General features: G+C 39.8%; 1 protein-coding gene across 2 annotated transcripts in view; it reads left to right on the top strand.

Moving 5' to 3' along the window:
* cadps2 (Ca++-dependent secretion activator 2) overlaps positions 1-21,228 on the top strand; it is a 127,000-nt gene that overhangs the window by 69,505 nt on the left and 36,267 nt on the right. For both annotated transcript variants that reach the window (XM_053426864.1, XM_053426863.1), the window contains exons 14-19: positions 600-723; positions 1,407-1,507; positions 8,306-8,462; positions 12,976-13,117; positions 18,966-19,121; positions 19,457-19,604. In XM_053426864.1, coding sequence (XP_053282839.1) covers positions 600-723; positions 1,407-1,507; positions 8,306-8,462; positions 12,976-13,117; positions 18,966-19,121; positions 19,457-19,604 — 828 coding nt within the window. The remainder of the gene's footprint in view (positions 1-599; positions 724-1,406; positions 1,508-8,305; positions 8,463-12,975; positions 13,118-18,965; positions 19,122-19,456; positions 19,605-21,228) is intronic.

Raw genomic sequence — 21,228 nt, 5'->3', positions numbered from 1 at the left:
TGTGTGTAAAATGGTTTCTTAAATGTTGTCACCATTTTTGGAAGCTATTCAGTTACAGTAGCTCTGATACCCTGCCTTTGGCTTCAGCTTTGCTGTTACTTTGAGGCATGACATGACTCAAGTGCTGGAATGATCATTTCAACTGCTGCTGCTCTTAATGCTCTAATCTTCAGTGTGTGAACGTGTGTATAGGTGGATGAGACAGACACTATAAAGCACTCTGGAGTTTTTTGACGGGTACTTGGCTTTACTTTTCTTTTAGTTCGTTGTTTTTACTGTGAGGAGAGATGATGGTATTCCCATCTGCATCCTGCCTGAGAAAATGATCTTCAATTTTCAAGTCCTAACTGGTTCCGACTACTGAAGTGCTCCTTAATATAAGTAGTGATTTCAGAAGCTGTGAAAGTCTATACAGTCATTTTCAAGCATCAATTAATCAAATTTTCTTTGTATAGCACATATTCGCAAATCACCATTTGTCTCATTGGGCTTATTACTAAAGATAAGATTATTTTAACAGATGGGGGGGGGGGGGGGGGGGGGTCTTTGCTCTGGTTTCTGTTCCTGATGAGCTGTGGTCATTGTTTGTGCTGTTGCAGGTTTTGATGAAGGACATCACTACGCCTGTCCCTCCAGAGGACATGAAGAATCTCGTGCAGAGGTGCCTGGAAAAAGCAGCTCAGATCAATTACAGTCAGCTGATGGAATATGCTCAGATCAAGGGTGAGAGTTTGGAGCTTTGCTGTAAACAGTATGTATGTCAAAATCTAGTTCTCTCAGTCAATGAATGTTCAGAAGACACGTAACCATTTACCTGTTTTTTGAACATTTTCTATTTGCACTTTAAACTGTTACACTCAACTGAAGTGCATTGTTCCCAAAGTAATGAAGAGAACATGTGATAAAAGATTTCTTGAAGATTTTGAACACACTTTTCAGGTTGTGATTTCTGTGTTGTTGGACAGCACATTATTGTCCTCATGGCACTTTCTGTTAGTGACCCAAATCTTTTTACAATATCCCACTCAGTGTATGGTAGTTATCACAATTATTTAAAGAAGAAAGACTCTAAGGGAGCTTAAGGTTGCTTTTTTGAGTACATATCGGGAGTCTCGTTTCCGTGGTAGATGATGAAAATGTCACAGGTCTCTGTTTTACCAACATTGAAGAAAAACATATAAAATTGGTTCCGATGTTGAAAAAATAATTAAAACCTAAATGGTTCATCCTCTGAGGAGCAGGGATACCAGCATCATCTGCCAGTGATCGATCAGATTTGACCAAGAGCGCAATTTACTGTCCAATCAGCAGGGGTTTCTTGGAATGTAGACATGTTTGAATGTCTGCATGTCAAGCTAACCTGCAGTGCTTTTATTTCCATCCTTCATGTTTCCTGCTGCCTTCAGAGGATTCTCAGGAAGCTCCAGAGAAAAGGCTGGAGGACATGATGAGACTTGGGGAGCTCTGCATTGATGTCCTGCAGCAGAACGATGAACATCACTCCGAGGTACTTCATTTCTACTCTGTTTGTTTCAGCTCTCAGTGAAGCACATGATGGGGACCAACAGTTACTGTATAGTTGTGTTTTTTTTGTTCCCAGAGAGATTTATCGATCTACTAATTCCAGAAATTTCTGTCTGTCTGCAATAACAATATTATCATCTTTTTTTCTTTTTATTTCATCAAAGAAGCAACATTTCTCTGTAGCAATTTATCTTCAAAGTAAAAGCTCAACATTCATTGCTGCAATGCTGTTTATCAAGCTTTAATTTTTGAAAAGTTGTGAACTTGAGTCTGTAGATTGTTGATTATTTAAAATACCTCTGAAATAGCTGACGTGCAATGTATGACAAAATGACTGACTAGAGAAAAAGGAACATTTAGAAAATCTATATTTTTGTCATGTATGAAATTAACTCATCGTTAATATAGAAGCTGACTTCCTTAACAAAACAAGTCAAAAAAAAAACTTTACTCTCAAACTCTTCATCTAATTCTTGCTCTGTACAAATCATCTTTTTAATTCCTCTGACAGACTTTACAAGATCATTTCATATAGCATCCTTGATCACTTTTTTCACCGCACTGTCCATTTGCTTTTGCCTTCGTTGGCAGCATACATGGTAAAGTGGCAGATGACACGGCAAGTGGTGGCGTCGCATTAACGTCGGAGCTGGAGGCTCGATGAAAACAACGCCCACAGCCCATATGCATGCAGTGAAAAACTGATCAATCATAGGTGTTGAGACGTGGTGGTTTGATCAGCCCTAAGTGGCAGCGTGGCGCTCAGGCATCTGTTTCAAAGCTAATAATAACACGCTGTAATTTGCCGCTGCCATGGCGACTGGTGGATCTCTGCTCCGAGCTTCAGATGTCACGTTAACTACATAAATTTGAAGATGAATCACATAAATTGTTTACCCGTTAACTATCGGCATCAGTCACATGCCCACTGTCTCTGGCTGTCGTAGTTGTTGTTGTTTATTTTTTCATATTGTTTCATTATGAAAATGTCAAAGTGACGAGCTGAGTTTCAGGCAGTTCATGTGCTGTTTTGCTTCTTATTCTTATATTTAGAAAGTCACAACAAGGCTATATTCAAGCCAAAAACTATAATACAAAATACATAATCAAGAATGTCTGATACAGTTGCATAAGATTTAAATTGTTAAACGTGCATCTACTCGCCCTGCCTCCCTTAACAACTCAGAAACAATAGGCCTCATTCTCCAACCATTCTTAATAAGAAATTTCTTCTTAAAACCCACTTAAGCAATTTTTACAAAGATTCTGACATTCACCAATATTTTCTCCTTTTTCTTTTTGTATGTCAGAACAGAATCTACTCACACTGAAGAGCACTCACACGCACACTTGACAACTGAAAAGCTTGAGTAAAATAATAAGTGTGTTTTTTACTATTTATTCTACTGTTGTATAATACGATTTAAATGGGGATCATATTTGATCATTTTTACCTTAAAAAGAGACACAAGTTTCAAAGCGAATAATAATTGTTTAAACTTTTTATTTAAAAAAAAATTTAAGAAGACAACTTACACACAGAATATTACAAAAACTGACACATCTTTTCACTTCCGGAACACATCCCATTCATCAAGATAAAAACACAGGTATGAAGAATTCTGCAGTTTAAGTTTTAGGGACATGAATCTGAACTTCTGAAGAACAAATAAAATACATTTCTTAAGAAGATATAAGTGAATGAGACTCAATGGATCATGTTAATGTATAGAAGAGATTTGTCTTGAAATGTCATGTTTATCGTCCATTGGAAAGAATCAGCAGTCAAATAAACTGTATTATTTTGGCACTTTTTAAACAAACTCACAATGTGCTTCACAAAGCAATAATAAAACAAACCTTATCTCAGACAGTTTGGAGTCCATAATAGAAAGGAACAACGGGTAAATATTTACTTCTACACTTTTGTCTGAAATTCTCCATGGATATGTAACCACACATATTGAGATGCTGACTCTGATTGGTCCACTTGGTAGCATTCCTCGTCCATGTCTCTTAAGCTGTTTTCAGACATGAACTGTTGGGTCTGGTTTCTGTGGTTTGTCAAAAACCTCAGTGAGAGGTGCAGGGCGGAGGCAGGAAGTAACATTAACTCTGCTGGGTAGACCATGTGTTTTAGATTACAGTACTGCGTTTCTGAGTTGACATTTTAGCCACCTACACTGCTCCTCTTTTTCACTCTGATATATTTATATAATATTTTAGTTTTTCAGCCGTTTAGTTATCGTCAAAATATAAGAAGGGGCCAATTTCTAAAAACTAATTTAAGTAGAACATAACAGGGCTGAACAACCATTTTTACTTGATTATCAAAGAAATTGAGCAAAGTGCAGTAACACATGTAACGTCTTATTATTTCTGTGCCTTTCCTTTCTTCTTGTGTCTTTTCATTCCTCCATGGGAAGGGAAGAGAGGTAAGTTTGCTGTGTTATGTTTGTGCTTCTGTCGTCTCACCGCTGGTTTGTCTGATCCTGGTTCCCAAGTGACTGTATTTCAGTGGCTGCCGTCTTGTGTGGTTTTAATGGTAAATGGATTTGACCAAATATCGTTTCTTACATGCTTTTATTAACAACTATTGCAATAACATTTAATACAAAAAAAACTGACCTGAGTGTCATCTGGGAGCATATGCTGAGTTAATTACTGTTGCCATGTCTTGATGACAGTAACAGTTTAGTAAAAATCAAGTAAAATAATGTTTTCTAAAAAGAGGTTCTGATTTTCAGCTATAATATTGTAACCATACAGGTAGATTTACCATCAACTATGGAATTTTAAAACAATGTTACAAACGCCTGTAGAAGTTACAAGTTTGTATGTTATCAACTGCATTTTGTGAGAAGCTCACTGTTGCCATGGTAATTTTTACCACAACCACAAAAATCATGTTGGCCATGATTGGATAGTTAAGTGTTACATTTAATTTACCCCGGAGTGACCAGGATTTACCTTTCTAACATGCAGGGTTTTTTGGTATGTTATACTTTGGGCACTTTTAGCTATGTAGACGTTATGTCAAGCATTTTAAACACAGTTATTTACGAGGAGAACTAATGATAAAGTAGTAATACAAAGAAGGCCTGATTAAAAACACACATCAACACAATATCTCCAGAATAACTATAGAGACTGCAATGACCCCTCCACTCTTATTTAGTACAGTTTGATATATAATTATTTCCTTGTCTACTGTGAGAGCACAGGTTCACTGCAGCAGTAAATAATGTACACAACAAAACAGAAACAGCATTTATACGTCAAGTAGAAATAATGAGGTGTACAGTATATGGGTCAGGATCTGTTAGTCCAAGTGAAGAAAAATCTTTATGTGACCCTGTTGCCTATAAATATGTTTATATGTCACAAAATTGTTGCACCAGTTGCGTTGTGATGACAAATGTAATTGCTTCCTGGATTAAATTAAGTCACATTGTTATTTTGAATAAAGCACGGATGCTGTAAAAAGGTGTATTTGTCAGGTAGTAAGAGGAAAACTGTGTGTGTGTAACAAGAACAGTAAACACTTGTGCACCTGCCTATTCAGCTGCATATTCCTATCTTAAGAATGAGCCTTAAAATACTATGAAATACTCAGCCACTGACCTCAGACCAGGCTTTTATTAGTCAAAGTCTTTTCATAGACTAAAAACAGCATTGTACCAAAAATGCACCTGACCGAACTTCATTCTTACACCAACACACACACAACCTCTCAAATGGGCTCAAGTGCATTTTTTTATTTAACAACATGGTAGCTGGACAATTTAATACTAGCAAAGAGACTAACATGGCATTTGATGGTGCAAAGTAGAGCCGGTTGTGTCTGCACTCACTGTGAAGGATTTTCCTGAACCCTAACAGACTGGGGAAATTTGAACATAAACATTCAACAGTGTTGCAATACTGCAGCTACTACAAGTGGGCGTAGCTTTTCTAAATGTAATACTTTGGAAGAAACATGAAAATAGTGAAAATGTCCTTACATATTTAATATCAACCGTTTTTCCAATCATATTAATTATTAGCATGGCATCACTCACTGATAGAAAGTTAAGGTTTGGTTGCCATTACATTACATTAAATTATATATTTGTGGTTAAATCAATGACATTTTAGCTGGCCCCTGAGAAATGGACTTTCCCCGTTGGCCGTGTAAATCTGACCTGAACTCCATCAACACATCTGACTGTGACACAAACCTTCTCACCTCCCTGATGCTCCCGTGGCTGAATTAACACCTCAAAGCGTTTTGGGCTGTGAAAATGACTTATTATCGTTTGTGCTTAACAACGTTCACCTTCACGATACACTCTCTCAACATAATCTGCCATGACACGTTCACATTTTGTGACAAGTGGTTTGTTAAAGGGAGGATACGGAGGACCAGATGTCCTTGGTGCTACAATAAGTGCATTAGCCCCTTAAAGGGCTGACACTCTTCTTTCCCTCTTAAAATAACGTTTTGGTTGTTTAGGAGGTTTTCTTTTTCATATATTATTTCTGTCATCCCCCCCCCTTCACTCTGTTTTCATCTTCCCCCCTTTATTTTCTCTAGACAGTTTTTTTTTTTCTTTGTTTTCTTTTTCATATTTTCCTCCCTCCTTTGTTTTTACTGTCTATCGTACGCTGTTTCTTCCGCTCTTTTTCCTCTTATCTTCCTTTCTTGATCCCCTTGTTTTGTCAATTTTCAATCCTCTTCCCTTCCCTTTTCCCCACCTTTTATGTTTCTCTTGCCTTCTCTTACATTGTCTTACCTTCTTACATTATTTTTTAATACCTTTATTCCTTCCAGTTTTCCCTTTCTTTCTCTACTTTATTTCACCATACCAGACTGACACAGACACAGATAGTCTGACTACAGGTATTGATGTTTGTCATGACACTTTCTGTTTGGCAATTTGTCTCTTTTATGGCTGCAGTGCTTTTTAACAAACTTTCCGCATCTTATGTTTTAATTTCCTCTTGTCTTCCATTGTTTCATCTTGAGTATTTTTTTTCCGTCAGATTGATATAATATCTCCTTCTCCCATTTTCCCCCTCTTCCTTAATTTTCTCTTTTTTCCTTCTCTCTTCTCTACTCTGTCTTTCATGCCTTATTCCCATTATTCTTGCCCTCATGTATTTGATATATTTCTTCCCTTCTCTCGTTCCTGCAATCTTCCCAACCTTATTTATTTTTTTCTTTCTGTCTTTACTTCTCCACATCTTTCTTCCATTCATTTCTCCCCCCTTTCCCCCTGAAATCTATTCTGTCACTTGTCTCTCCTTCCATTCTCAGTTATCAGTTATCTCTCTGTTCCTTGAATCCTAAGCTACTATTTCCTCTTTTCCTCTGCGTACTCTCTCTTGATGGGTGGAGAACAGCCTTTGTGAGATGTTGTTAGTGAAAACCCCTCACCAGGCTGTTTCACTGCTGTTTGTTGTCAGTGGCAGAAAACCAGAAAAGGTGTTTTAAACGGCAGGATGATTTTTTTTTGCCGCGGCCCTCCTCCCCCGCGCACAAACACCAACCTTGGTGCATCAGCGGGTGATTCAAGGCTGGTTGCACTTTTCTCTCAGTGGTCCTTTAGCCATCAATAGCAGTAGTCACCTGAGCAGGCTGACCTCTGTCTACTGGCGAGCAGCACAGCCTTGATGCTCTTTAAACTAAAGACATCTGCATTCGTGAATCAGTAGCTCCTCTGGGCTTTTTGGTTTCACTTTCACTTTCAAATACTTTGCAGGTATTTCAAATTGGCCTCTGTTACGTTTGGAGTCAGATCTCCTATTAGACGTAAGACACACTGCAAGTGAGTGACATTCAGCTCTCTTGGACGTTTCATGTTTCATATATCAAATCCATGTTTGCACAAGTATTTGTTTTCTGTAAAAGGACTGTTACAAGACATACTAATATTCTACCCAGCTTACTTAATGACAGAGGTTAATACCAGTTCCGAACATGGCCTAAGAGATAAATGGGACTCGGAGCTGAACCTAAACATCTTCCACAAGTGGCCTAAGAATTCTCACAGCAGCTTGTTGGCAGTCTCCTCTCAATGTTGCTAGTCATTCCTGCAAGCTCGGCCAGCTCATACACTTCCTGGTTTTCAGTTCGGACGGGAAGGTGCAGTTTTAGTCTGTGATGAGGGCTGTATGTAACTGCCGTATAGACACACGGGTACCTGAACAACTGCTTTACATAAATCTGCACCAGAAACTGAGTGGTCATCTGGTGAGCGAGGACAGGAGGAGACCTATGACAACTCTCGCCTCAAGTATCTTTGATTGTGAAAACGGTTCATGAAAAGTGACAGCAAAACCCTTTATTGTCTTTTCTTATTTAAACACCACAAGCCTGTGTGAGCAATAAACCCAAACTTTAATCTTCAAACTGTTCCTATAGAAACCAGTGAAAGATCAGAATTTTGAATCAAACATCACATTTTTTCTAATCTTATCTGATAACAACAGGTCGACTCTGTGGTTTAGGTTTAGGCACACAATCCACTCGGCTCCGCTCAAGTGAAGAACACGATTTGGATTAAAGTTACTACCTCTTAACGTTACTGTGCTGTTGTCATGGTCACAGTAATAATCATCCTCTGGATCAGTAAATATTTGAGAACATTGTCTGATGACGTTGTACTGTTTGCATGTGCATTAACATGACCAGAATTAGAAATAGTTTCAGTGAAGTAAAGCTAAAGCAGCTCCCTGTTCATTTCTAACACTTATTTCCTTGATCCTTTTTTTTTGCATCTCTCTCTCACTGTTTCAGGCTTTTTCGTGGTGGCCGGAGCTGATGGCTGAACACGCAGAAAGCTTTCTGTCTCTGTACAGAGCTGATATGGACGGTGCCCTTCAGGTGCAGCCGGTCGACTCCTGGGACAGTTTCCCACTATTTCAGCTCCTCAACAACTTCCTGAGAACTGACCGTAAGTCTGACCCTTCCTGTTCAGACAAGCTGAAATAGACACCAATGCTCCTGCTGAACATTAAACTGTGTTTTAAGTATGTTTAAAATTGTTCAACTGTCTCATTATCGTGACCGGTCTGACTAAAGGTCAGCTAGCCGTGCAGATTTGTAAAGGGTGACCCCAGCAAAAAAAGCATACGGAGGCAAAATGTGAACAAAGATGTTAGTTATGATGATAACTGAAGATGGAACTGCTTCTAGACTAACTTATCAGCTCGTATGCAGCTCTGGTTGACAGATATAAACCAATTGAAAATCCTGCTCATTTCATCAGGCTGTTCTCACTACAGTGCACAGTGTTTTGAAGAGTGTACATTGGTTTGTGCTTCCTAAGATCTTTGCACTATCACCATATCTGCTCGTACGTTAAGGTTTGAACTGTGTAAACATACATTTAATATATATGAGTTCCACCCTCACACAGTTTCTCACATTTCAATCTGCCGGGTACAATCACAGTCTAACCTGCATGGCTCTGTGCAGATCCTTCACCTCACGAAAAACAAGCCCACTTGTCCAACCCTGGACAGCCACCTAACTCCATTATTATTATACATGCATTCAATTTATATAATACAATGGAGTATTAGGGCCATATGAGATTTCGAGGAAAGTGTTGTAATTCAGAAGAAGGTCCTATTTTGACAAGAAAAACATAAGGGGTTAGGGTTAGATATTATTTCAATTTAAAAATAAAATAAAATAAAAAAAGGACCAAGGAGAACCCATGCTACCCGGAGTTTCCCCCCGCCCTGCGTCCAAAATGTTCAACTCAGGATATCATGCAGTTGTAACCAATGATATTCAGTCGAAACATTTCTTCCTTCACAAAAGAGACAAGTTCTGTGTGTTTCTTTCTTCAGAATAGACTCAGTTATTTTAGTCCTGATGATCTTCTGATAACATAAACAATGACATTTCAAAATCCTTGTCCTCACCCGGTTGCTCGTTTCATTTTACCCATTTACATCCTCTCCTGTCTACTCATTTTTTATACCAAAAAAAAAAAAGCCTGGAGATTTTTGGGGAGGAAACGCCTCATACGCCACGGCACATAACAGCGCTAATTAACACTGGTGATGCCAGAGAAAACAAGGCTTGTTAAGCGGGGAGGTTAACGACACCTCGCATGCTAAGACAGAGAGGTAATTAACACGGAGGAGGGACACAATGAGCTGCCCACAGTTTATCTTTAGCTTGGTGTCAGCTGACCTGTAGCAGGTAGTAGGCAAAGACAAATTCACAGCATCCCCCCCCCCCCCCCAATCTTATTCATTTATTCATTTTGTCATGATGGAGCGGAAGTTTGATCAGTGTTACACACAAGGTTTTTTTCACGTCTAACATTTTTGCAATCCGGTCTCCTGCTCCTGAAGAAACGGTTATTCCTTTCTGCAGATTTACTTTTTAAAAAGACAAACACAAACCTATCTGAGAAATAAATTGTTGGACTGATCTGGACTCACCACCGCTATTTATCCTTTTATGTTTCATAGCAATCATTTTTTTTCCTGGGTTGTGATTGCGTGAATGTATTGTTTTTTTCAGGGAGCACATCCGCACTGTTGCAAAAGAAATACGTTTTATATTTGTAACGTGCTGTTCTCTGTCTCAAGGTCCCAATTCTGTGAAAAAAACAAACAAACAATGACAGTGGAAACTTTTAAGTACGACAAACATCAACACTACACTGCTGTATTTCAAATTGTTGTAGCATTTTCTTCCCTGACAAACTGCCTCTGTCTCTTAAGTTTTCATCCGACTGCTGGAGAAAAATCTCAGCTCGTTGCCTCCTCTCTCTTCGAGCCCTCTGTCGGCGCTGAGGCTTTGTCTCAGTGCCAGCAGAGAATTGGCGAGATGCAAGGCGCTATTTAACATGGCTGATGCCAAAGTACCTTGGATACAGTAACAGACAGGCAGACAGACAGACAGCCCAAGGGCACGGTTGGAAACAAAAAAACTCAGCAATTCATTATGTGAAGATGCCACAAATCTCTGTTTTTGTGGCTCATATCTTTTATATATTTCTTCTAATTACCATGCTCTGTTAATGCCGTAATTATTCCAAGTGTCACAACATTAGCTGACTTGAATTGGAGTGTAATCAGGCATTAGACCGAGCTGAAACACAGAACGAGCTAAATCTTGGTTTTGACTATTTACACAAATGAGGTCTTCCCTCCTTGTTAATTACATCCAAAGTGAGAGGAAAGTGATTTCTATCCAATCTGATACTTGGGTGACAAAATTAAAAGGAAAAAAAAACAGGTTTGGAGGATATTAAAGATGATTTACAAGTTGCCTTATCTGAACCTCACGATGATTGAATATGAAACATCTTTGACTTCATTATTTGTTCACAGCAATTATTTTATCTATTTAAGCCATTCAGAAAAAGCAACAAAACCTCTGCAGTGGCCACCGATTGACTGATGTCAGGTGACGTGATGATGCTTCACAGACTCTTTGAGTGGATTTTCTCTCAGTTCTTCCGTGGATTATTTAAATGCTCACTTGATTGTCAGCGTATGAAGGCGAGCGGTTGCGAGGGAGATGGGTTTTGCTCTCCGGAGGGCATAAAAGGCTAGTGTTAATCATGATGGAGCCGAGCGAGAGGAATTAAAACTAATGAAGTCCTGAGAGACGGGCTTGCTCGCTTCTCACCCAACACACTGTGTTTATTTGTCTCTCCTCACTGTGGACTGATACTGTCACTGAGGACTGTTTGGCAGGCTTAATCACACCTGAGAGGTGTGGGTGGGTGAGGCACTTCACTATTGCAATACTTGTTCTGCCTTTGTGAGACTGATAAGCATCTGGTTTAGTTAATTATCTTTATGTCATTATGATTGCAGTGCCCAGTCTAATCCTGTCTGTTTGGAATGAGCTGTTCTCCTGTCCTGTGTTTTTGCTCTGGAGCTACTTCAGAATTATTCCTTTTCATTAGTGAGTCCTCCCCAAACAGTTCCACAATACACTGTCACTTGTTACTGTTTGTGTGCTGGACGTTGAGTGTAGAGCTTTTTAAAGTGTTTTAACAGTCTATGGTGCAGAGTGAAGCTAGAAAAGTTCACCTTTTTTATTAAATTAAAGAGAATTTGCTTTATTACTGCTCAGGTGTGTGATTTATTGATAAGTTTGAATTATTTACAGACTTGATGTTATTTTTTATTCATTAGATGTCGTCTCTTTCAGAGGTCGGTTATGCATAGATACAATCTTTAGACCCAACTTCACACCTTTTCAAAAGGTAAGCTCTATAATCCAGCTGGTGAAGCATTACAGCAACAAAACGACTGTTGTGCCTTCACTTTGTAGAGACGTTGCTACAGAGGAAGTGATTCCATGAATGTTGTGTGAGGTCTCAGTTCGATATGGTGAAATAGAAATGACCAAATTATTAAAAGGATCTGGTGGCGATTTTGACTTGTTCCAGTTGTGACCACTGCTGTCGTTTATTAGACTAAAGTTTGTACAGACTAAAAGCAAACCGAACAGCGGTCACTGAATGTGGCCGAGTGCTGATTGTCTTTCTTTTCAAATTTGATAAATATTGGATGTGTCACGTCCCCAAATCGCACCAAATTTGACACTGCGCTTTCCTGGGCTATTAACAATACAAGTGCCATATGTGAAGCTGGTAAAATGAATACTTGCGAATTAAATGTGGGTTGCACAGACAAACATTTGTGAAATTAATAAGTAGGTGGGTACATTTTGGAAATACACATTCATTTTCTTGCTGGGAAGATCAGCCACATCTTGTAGGGCTGCAACAATTCATTCAATTAATAGACTAGTCAATAAGTCACTAATAATTTTAAATGGGTTTGCCAAAATATTAGCAATTTCCTGTATTTAATCAGGAGTATATTCTTTTCTGATCTTTAAGCAGGTGCAGTGTATATCTGTACAGAACTAGGAAAGTTAAATATCTCTTCAGCTGCGAAGTGAATTTGGTAAAAAAAAACAATTAAAGAAGTTCACTGTCATTGAACATTGTCATAACTTTTTTTATCTAAAGTACTGTACAGTTGTAATCACATTCAAACACCAACAGGCTGATGACATTTAAAGGATTGAAGCATCTCATCTGAACGACCTGCTGAGACACAGCCGCCCATGAACTTTAAGTCCATGAAAGAAAACATTATCGATATAATATACTTTTGATTATAGTAGAGTAGAACATCATTCTTTGCTGTTACAAATGAATTGAACAAGCATAAGTGATACTTGCCTTGAGTTTCAGCATTGATTTGAAATAAGCGCCGCTTTCCAGATTCACACTCATGAGCGGTCGCTGGTGCCGTGGGGGGGGGGTGCCAATCAATTAAAATCAACTTTTTTTAGATAGTCGTCCCCCCCAGACAGGGTTGGCAAAGTCATCTTGTCTGTTTTAATTTTCATGAAAATCATCTGTAATGTGAATAAATACTCGTACATGATCTCTTGTCACCGCCATCCCACAGCTCACCTGTGTAATGGGACGTTCCACAAACACCTGCAGGACCTGTTCGTCCCCCTAGTGGTGCGCTACATCGACCTGATGGAGTCGTCCATCGCCCAGTCCATCCACCGCGGCTTCGAGCAGGAGACCTGGCAGTCGGTCAAGTAAGAGTCCGCCCACTCCTTCCTCACCATGAGTCTTGGCTTTAGACACCCTGTGCACTGCAGCAGCTGGAAAGAGCGCTGCAATGGTAATGACAGCAATGTATCAACAAGGCTCAACCCGATATTTTCAGTTTAAAGAAAATACATTCAGACACAATTCAATTCAATTATTTCAAGGGGTAGATATCAAATGTATATAATCTGTGTTACACTGAAATACAGTAATATACATTTTCTATAAATATATACATATATATAATTTAAAATAAATTCCAAAACGTAGAGCCCAGAGTGAGTTTTAATGATGTCTCTCACATGCGACCAACTCAAAACTGAAATAAAAAACAAAAAAATACAAATATCTTGGATGAATAAGAAGTATCAAACACGAAGAAGACTGACTCAAACGCCAGAGTTGACATGCTGTAAACAAAAAATGAGTTTATATGTTACATCCTATTTGAACACTGCAAAGATTTCTGTGTAGTCGTGAACACGCATGAGCAGCAAATCTCCTGCTGTGTTGTACATGTGGGAAAGGCACACACACACACACACACACACACACACACACACACACACACACACACACACACACACACACACACACATGCACACACACTCCCGACTCCATATGAACAAACCTTAACTGCAACACACACTGGCTCACTTACCCATTTACATCTCTCCATGAATATCTGTGTGTACAAAGAGATTTTCTTTATCTGACGTAACTCTCCTTGTTCTTGGTCAGTATCAGTGTAGAAGCTGTCTCTTTGTGTCCCCTCACCTTGTGTTCACAATGGTCTGTCAAGGTTTAATACCGTCTGCTGCGGAAATCTAACAGAGAAAATAAAACATGAGGAATTGGAACAAAGGTAATGCTGCGCAGGACGCCGCAGGAACAAAGGGAGGCAGAGATGAATGTACAACACACACAGCAAGGACACAGTCAGTGACGATGTGCTGAACTGTGCTCGTTAACAAGAAGCAGCCCAACTGAGAGAAAATAGAATAAATAGAAGTCAGCATTGATTCTTCCGCCTTTTATTGTTTTTTGCTTTTCAAAACAAGTGGCTACTATTATATGTTATCATTCTTCTGTGTGTGTGTGTGTGTGTGTGTGTGTGTGTGTGTGTGTGTGTGTGTGTGTGTGTGTGTGTGTGTGTGTGTGTGTGTGTGTGTGTGTGTGTGTGTGTGTGTGTGTGTGTGTGTTCCTGTAATTAAACCTTTATGAGGACAATTTTAAGCATAGACCCTGCACAGTGAGGACATTTTTGGAAAGTGAGGATATTTTGACCGATCCTCACTTTTTCAAAGTGCCGTTTGACAGTTAAGGGTTGGTTTGATGGTTAGGGTTACGATCAGGGTTAGGTTTGGGGAAAGGCATTTAGTTTGGATGGTTAAGGTTAGGATGGGGGGCTAGGGAATGCATTATGCCATTGAGTGTCCTCACTAAAATAGAAGTACAAACGTGAGTGTGCTGTGTGCGTGCACGCTTTGAAAAACTGTTCCTCTCACTATTTCTTCTCTTTCTCTTTGTCTTTTATTCTTTTAACGTTTTCCTGCTCTGCATTGGATCGGCCTCACCACTGACAGGTCCCTAACAAACAATTTAGCGAATGTTCCTCTTCCCAAAGTCCCCAGCCTTCCGCTAACGCTGCCACAGATGCCCAGTTTCTCAGCACCGGCCTGGATGGGACCGCTGTGTGAAAACACGTATGTACAAGGCTGGGTAGACATCTCAGAGGCTCCAACATGGTCTGGACTAGAGGTCTTTACACAATCTGAGAGGTTTTAGCACACCAGTGATTTACTGATTGGGATCCATCAACAAGACCCAGACCTGAACCAAAACAGACCCAGAAACTGTACAATCTGTATTTACTGATCTGCCTCCAGTTGGTTTGAAGGCAGAGTGGAGCTCTTGATCTGTGACCTTCTGGACTAAGTGGTACACACCAGCCCATTCTCCTCACTTACTTGTCCATCCATCCACCGTGTTTCCTTTTCTCTAATGATATTGGGGAATAGGAAACACACTTGATCACATACACCTGTTTATTTCAAGTTTAAAGCTAAAGTTTATTAATTGATCACGTGGTGAAAGTACCAACAACTCTCAATAATACATCATGCACATATTTCATAAGACTTGACAGAGAAAACCAGAGAGAATTTCCGTGTCTCCCAGGCTGGCGCTTCCAATCATCTGTAACTAAAAAACATTTCCTCACTTTGAACACTAGGGGACATACCTTATGTGTAATATCAAATTACAAACACAAGAAAAACAGCATTACGTTATTTTATCGCTGACTCACTTCATTAGATAAACTCTACCCTGTCTTGCCTCGGACAACTGAACTAGTAGTACGTTATCATGCTTATGATGGTCATGCTAATACATTAGCATGGCTAGTGGACTAGTGGCAGAAAGTTTGACTATGGGCAGAGAATCCAACGGTGGTCTCTGGTTCGACTCCACGGAGTGACAACATAATAATATACCTGTATGGACAACACCTGGATCTGTTCCCCACTGTCTAAGTGCCTACCCCACCCCACTGTCTAAGTGCTCCTGAGCAAAGCACCTCACTCCCCCAACACCTGCTCCCCGGGCGCTGTGCATGGCTGCCCACTGCTCTGTGTGTCCTCCTGTGTTCACCAGATGGGACAAAAACAGAGAACAAATTTCCCCCATTTGCATGTCGTGTTTGTGTGCATGTGTGTGGGACCAATAAATGTATCTTATATCTTACATTCTGGGGAGCAAAGTTTGTCTAACTAGGCTAATGCTTAATAAATGTATTATTAATATGGAGGTGTAATTAGCCTTTTGACATGACAGGTTGAAACATGGCTTGACTTCAAATATCTCTGCACACCTGAATGTGTAATAGGTGTGTCAGGTTGTGCTGCCGAACTTACTGCAAGCATTGTATTCACCACGTTCAACTTTTGTTGCTCATGTTTAACTGTTCCGAGTCCTACAGGGTCAAGTCATTTTACAAAGGACAAAAGTCTGACCTGAAGTGTTGAATGTTCAAATCAGACCTGGATCAGTTCAGGTCAGGTATTTGTTTTTTGGGGGGTTCAGGTATGGGTGAAGACCTCAAGCCTGGACTGTCTGTCCTGAATGCTCCCCAGTGCCATAGCCGCTCTGCTTCTGTTAATCTGCATGTTTGTTAAAGATTATTCATCGCTAAAGAGTCTTCATCGCTCTTCATCGAGTCTTTATTGTTATGTCATGGAATTTATCTCGTCAGAACTGATAACTGTAAAACGTCTGAGTGACCAGAAGAACATGAAAAAATATTCAGTCTTAATGAGCCAGACTCAGCACATGAGGGAGGTTTGTGTTTGTCGCTGAAGATTTGGTGCAAAGCAACGTGCATATGACAATGTCAAGGACGTCAATGCCATAATAACACATCACCTCAATTTTGTGTTGCAGCTTGCAAGGATTAAATCTACCTGACATCTTGTAAGTTGAGAAATGTTCTGTGGTTTCACGTTAGAAAGTTCTTATCGAACAACAACCTGCCCTTTCTTCTTCACCTTCAAAATGTACCACACAAAATATAAGGGACAAACTGAACAACATCCAAGTTGTGTTTGCTTGCCAGTAAACAACAGGTCAAAGCTCACGTGGAGTACTTTTATGTATGTAAGGGGGCGATCATGATAAAGATGTTTTTTCTGGAAAACACAGTTTGTGAAATTTAAAGTGTATATTTAAGCAGCTTCAGAACACGAAAGTTAGATTTTTTTACCATGTCCATAATCTTAGATATATTACAAATATATTATTATAAATTTAGCTGATTTTCCTTCTGTTGCCTTTATTTCTGCTAAACGTTAAATCATCCATTAAAATAGTAATAATGCAAATTAGCAGCTCTTTATTTTAGTCAGTATGGGATTAAGATTTTATTTTGAAAGATTTATTTTTATCATTGACTCCTATCACAGTTTTTAATCTTGTAGAGGAGGTCGTTAAAGTAATCAAATGGTGCATCACTGCTAATAAGTTACAATTACTGTTTTCATTTTGGGTCCTCCCTGCTCTCCGCTCCAAAGTTCAACACTGTCAAGATGGCTTGCTACTTGGCAACTGCTCTGAGCTACGTGTCAGCGGAGCACATTTTTGTCAGAATTCACTTCACTCAAAGTCAAATTGAATTTTATGTTATTGTATTATTTCCGTATTCACAAATCACAATTTACCTTTTCGGACTTGGATCTGTAAAAGTTGTGACATCCTATGCCCTTAACCCTCGACACGAGTGAGAAAAACCCTTTAAACACTGGAAAACACAGAAACCTCAGTGAGAGTCACTGAACGTCTGGATTCACCTTTGTATGGAAACATAGATCTTTCTGTTTACTGTGGCCTTGAGACAGGAAATGTGTACAGTAAGAAATACAATCTATTGTATCCTGTATTTTTTAATACTATTGTCCTTTAATTAACATTCATAGTTAGCTAATGGCTAATTTTCGTCTTTGCAGTAAAGGCTGTGATTAAAAAAGTTATGTAATAATAAACAATATAACAATATAAATAATAAACAACAGGAACAATCACTAAAAGGCATACAGCGTTATTTGTATACAGTATGTGCATGGATGGTCAGTTTTTTTTAATCCATAAACTTGATGAATTAGCTGTGAATATCAGAAAGATCATTTGATCTGGATTCACCTGCTAGCTCTTGATTTCTAGAATCATTGTTTTCATGTGTATTTTACGGCGAGATTGTGAAGCTGAGCTGGCAGTGTTGGTGGCCATGGAGGATATGGTGGTGGGAGGAGGGGGGGGGTCTCTGGAGGCTGATTGAGGGTGTCTTTCTTAAAAAGGCTCCTCATTCCGACTCCCCCAGCCTTTCCCACAACACGGACCGCACTGTTCTTCTACCTCACTTCATTTGGCCCTCCTCAATCCATTAAAAAGAGAGCGGGAGAGAAAAAAAAGCTGGCACTTCATTAGTGAGCACAGACGGGCGAGTGGGATCGTCCCGCTCCCCGGGGAGCAGGGCCGAGCGCGCTCAGAGAAGAGCACCACTAATTAGACATGAGGGGGATTGCCACCGAGCGTTTAATTGCACTGCGGACTCAGCCCAAAGCGTTTATTCCTGAGCGCCACTTGTTAAGGTAACAGTCTTTTTAAGGCAAAGTGAGAAAGTGAGGGAGTGAGTGGCACTTGTTTGAACCCCCCCTCCCCACCACCACCTCTTTTCATCCACCTCCATCCTCCCGTGACTGTCATTCTAGCTGGGTGCTGTACACTTGGATGTCGGTGGCGGAGAAATTTACCATGTGTTGCAGTGAAACCTGTGCGCAGAGGAGGAGGCGGGGAGACGTCCATCTGTCTCTGTTTCAGCCTCGTGCTGTGTTTACTGACTGAAACCACTCAGCTCTGCATCAGAAACAACCAAAACCTGTTGAAGAACCACTATAGGGCCTCAACACACACAAGTCTTTTTCTGAGGACACTGATGTGTTCTCTGACCACTGGTCCTTCAAAGCACTTATGTACGTCAACATGTTCATGTTAAAAAGGGTCTTCAGATACGTTTCCTTCCTTTAGTCCTTCTCTTGAAATCAGTTGGCTGCAGACAGACAATTTATCACACCACCACAATGTGAACATTAAATTAATGATTAATGAACACACAAACGAGAAAAAAACAATTCTCTGCGTCTTATGTGTACTATTATACATATTAACAAATAAGCATCACAGGAGTTTAAATTTTGAAAAATCCACAAGTCCATGGTTAAAGTGAGTGATCAAGTTGTGTTTGTTCATTACAGTTGAAAAACCCTTCTACTGTCTCTGCAGTAATGGTTCCGCCACCTCAGAGGATTTGTTCTGGAAGCTGGATGCTCTACAGATGTTCGTCCTGGACCTCCATTGGCCAGAGCCAGAGTTTGCCAAACATCTGGAGCAGAGACTCAAACTGATGGCTAGCGACATGATGGAGGCCTGCGTCAAGAGGTCAGACTGAGAGGTTACCACAGCTGGACCTCAGGGTTCAACTCTGGCACAATATTGCTTATGCTTTCTGTAGATTATTGTACCTCTCACTGACTTCCTGTTTTTTCTAACCTGAGAGTCTGAAACCACCTGAAAACTAACTTTGTACATGTTCTAAAGATCCAAACCGTCAAACTTAATTTGCTATATTCATTGGCAAACCTTAAAAAATACACAGTGTGTTTGTAAAATAAGCTGTCACAACAAAATTGTCCCACTTGTATATGTATTATATGAATTCCGCTCATTTCGGGGGAACATAAGTCATAAAAACCTCTTTGTTTTTATCCCTTAAGAACAAAATCAGCGTTTGATGCCAAAATGCAAAGAGCGAGTAAGTCCACAGACTTCCGGGTGCCGCTGTCAGTCTGCACCATGTTCAATGTGCTGATGGACGCCAAGAAGCAGTGCTCCAAGCTCTGTGTGCTGGATACTGGACAGGAGGTAAGCTCACGGTTGGTCGGTCCATATCCCCAGATGGAGGCTTGGAAGTCAGACCTGAACAAGTCATACAATGTTTTTCGTGAAACAAGCAAGCACATTTCAGAATTGTCTCATAATACAAATCAAAGCACTATACTGGAAGGTACATTATAATAGAGCAGGGATCCTTTGAACAGGCCATACTCCCATCCAGCCGTTTGGACCGATGTAGATACTTGCTTATCTTCTTACAGTTAGGTTCTAACTAACCGTGACCCACCCTCTACAATTAGCTCGATTAGCTGATCAGGAAGCCAAAGTGTGTTTGTGCTTAGCTGTGATCGGTGCATTGAGTTAAAGGTGTTTTAGTGAGGACTGTCCATGTTCACCAAAACTGAACCCCACACAGATTTACTCCACCTCTCTGACTAGAATCATCCTATTGCAGTGGCTCCACTAAAAGTAATTTTTTTTCTGCTTTAAATGTTGGCTTGACCCGGCCCTGATCTCTTAATCCATTATCAATTTAAAAACTAGTACTCATTCATAGAAAAAAGTTCAAAACAAGAGGATAAACTGAACTAGCAGAATGTTTTTTTTCGTGTTAAAAAAGAAGTCTTGACTGGCTCTCAGACAAAATCACATATGATGGGTGGATGTTTGTATTTTTCACTTCAAATCTCACAGTTCATCGTCAGAGAAGGTCCGTCAGCTTCAAAAATCCTCTGCCGCCTTTTATTTTCAGCCTTCATACTGAATAGGTCAAGTCAGACTGTCAGATCAGCCACTAAAACGTGAATGTTTCCCTCCGAACATCCAGCAGACGGGGAGTTCAGGTGTATTTGTGTTCACTTGAAGCGGCCAGACGCTCGACACAAGCTGGTAAATGGATGAGCGGGAAGCCTGTGTAAGGCAGCAGCCTTGGCATTGCTGAGAGCAAAACCCTTGGCCACCGGCAGTCTTGACAGAGAGCTAAGCTCGCTGTTCTCTTAACCTTCAGCTTCCTCTCCTCTACAGTTTCCACAAGCCGCTGCCGCTGCCACCGCAGTTCGAAAACACCATCTGTCCATTCATTCCTGCTGACACTTACTGAATAAATGCCTGCAGAGAGACACACTATTATACCAACCAACTTTATACACATGAACAGTTTCCACATACACACTGGCTTTGCTGCAATAGTTTTATGTCGTTTTTTTTCATGATGTGATACAAAGATCCCTTCAGGCAAACATGCGCGACAATAAAGAAAGAGAAAATGAAGGAGGTGGGGTCAAAGTGCAACACACACAGCTCATCAAATGGTCAAATTCTAATGCTCCCATGTGAGATATGCTGTAATTATAGTCCTGAATTACAAGTTTATTAATGTATTAGTTGACAGACTGAGTTGGTAGAGATAAAGTAAATGCAAATTAGCGAACTAGTAAAGAATAAATGGAAAAAGGCAATATATATATATATATATATATATATATATATATATATATATATATGATGAATATCTTTAATAGACTTTGCCACAAAAATGTTATAAACGATATCTGCAGTGAGTATGGTGAGTTTATATGTTTAGCACAAGGCAAGTTTGCAATCTGTATCGATGTTTTCCCGAAAAACCTTTGTCCATTCTGAAGTCTGAGAG

The sequence above is a fragment of the Pleuronectes platessa genome, chromosome 7, assembly GCF_947347685.1.
Source record: "Pleuronectes platessa chromosome 7, fPlePla1.1, whole genome shotgun sequence".
Lineage (NCBI taxonomy): Eukaryota > Metazoa > Chordata > Actinopteri > Pleuronectiformes > Pleuronectidae > Pleuronectes > Pleuronectes platessa.
The sequence above is the reverse complement of the archived record's forward strand: the minus strand, read 5'-3'. Positions and strand labels throughout refer to the sequence as shown.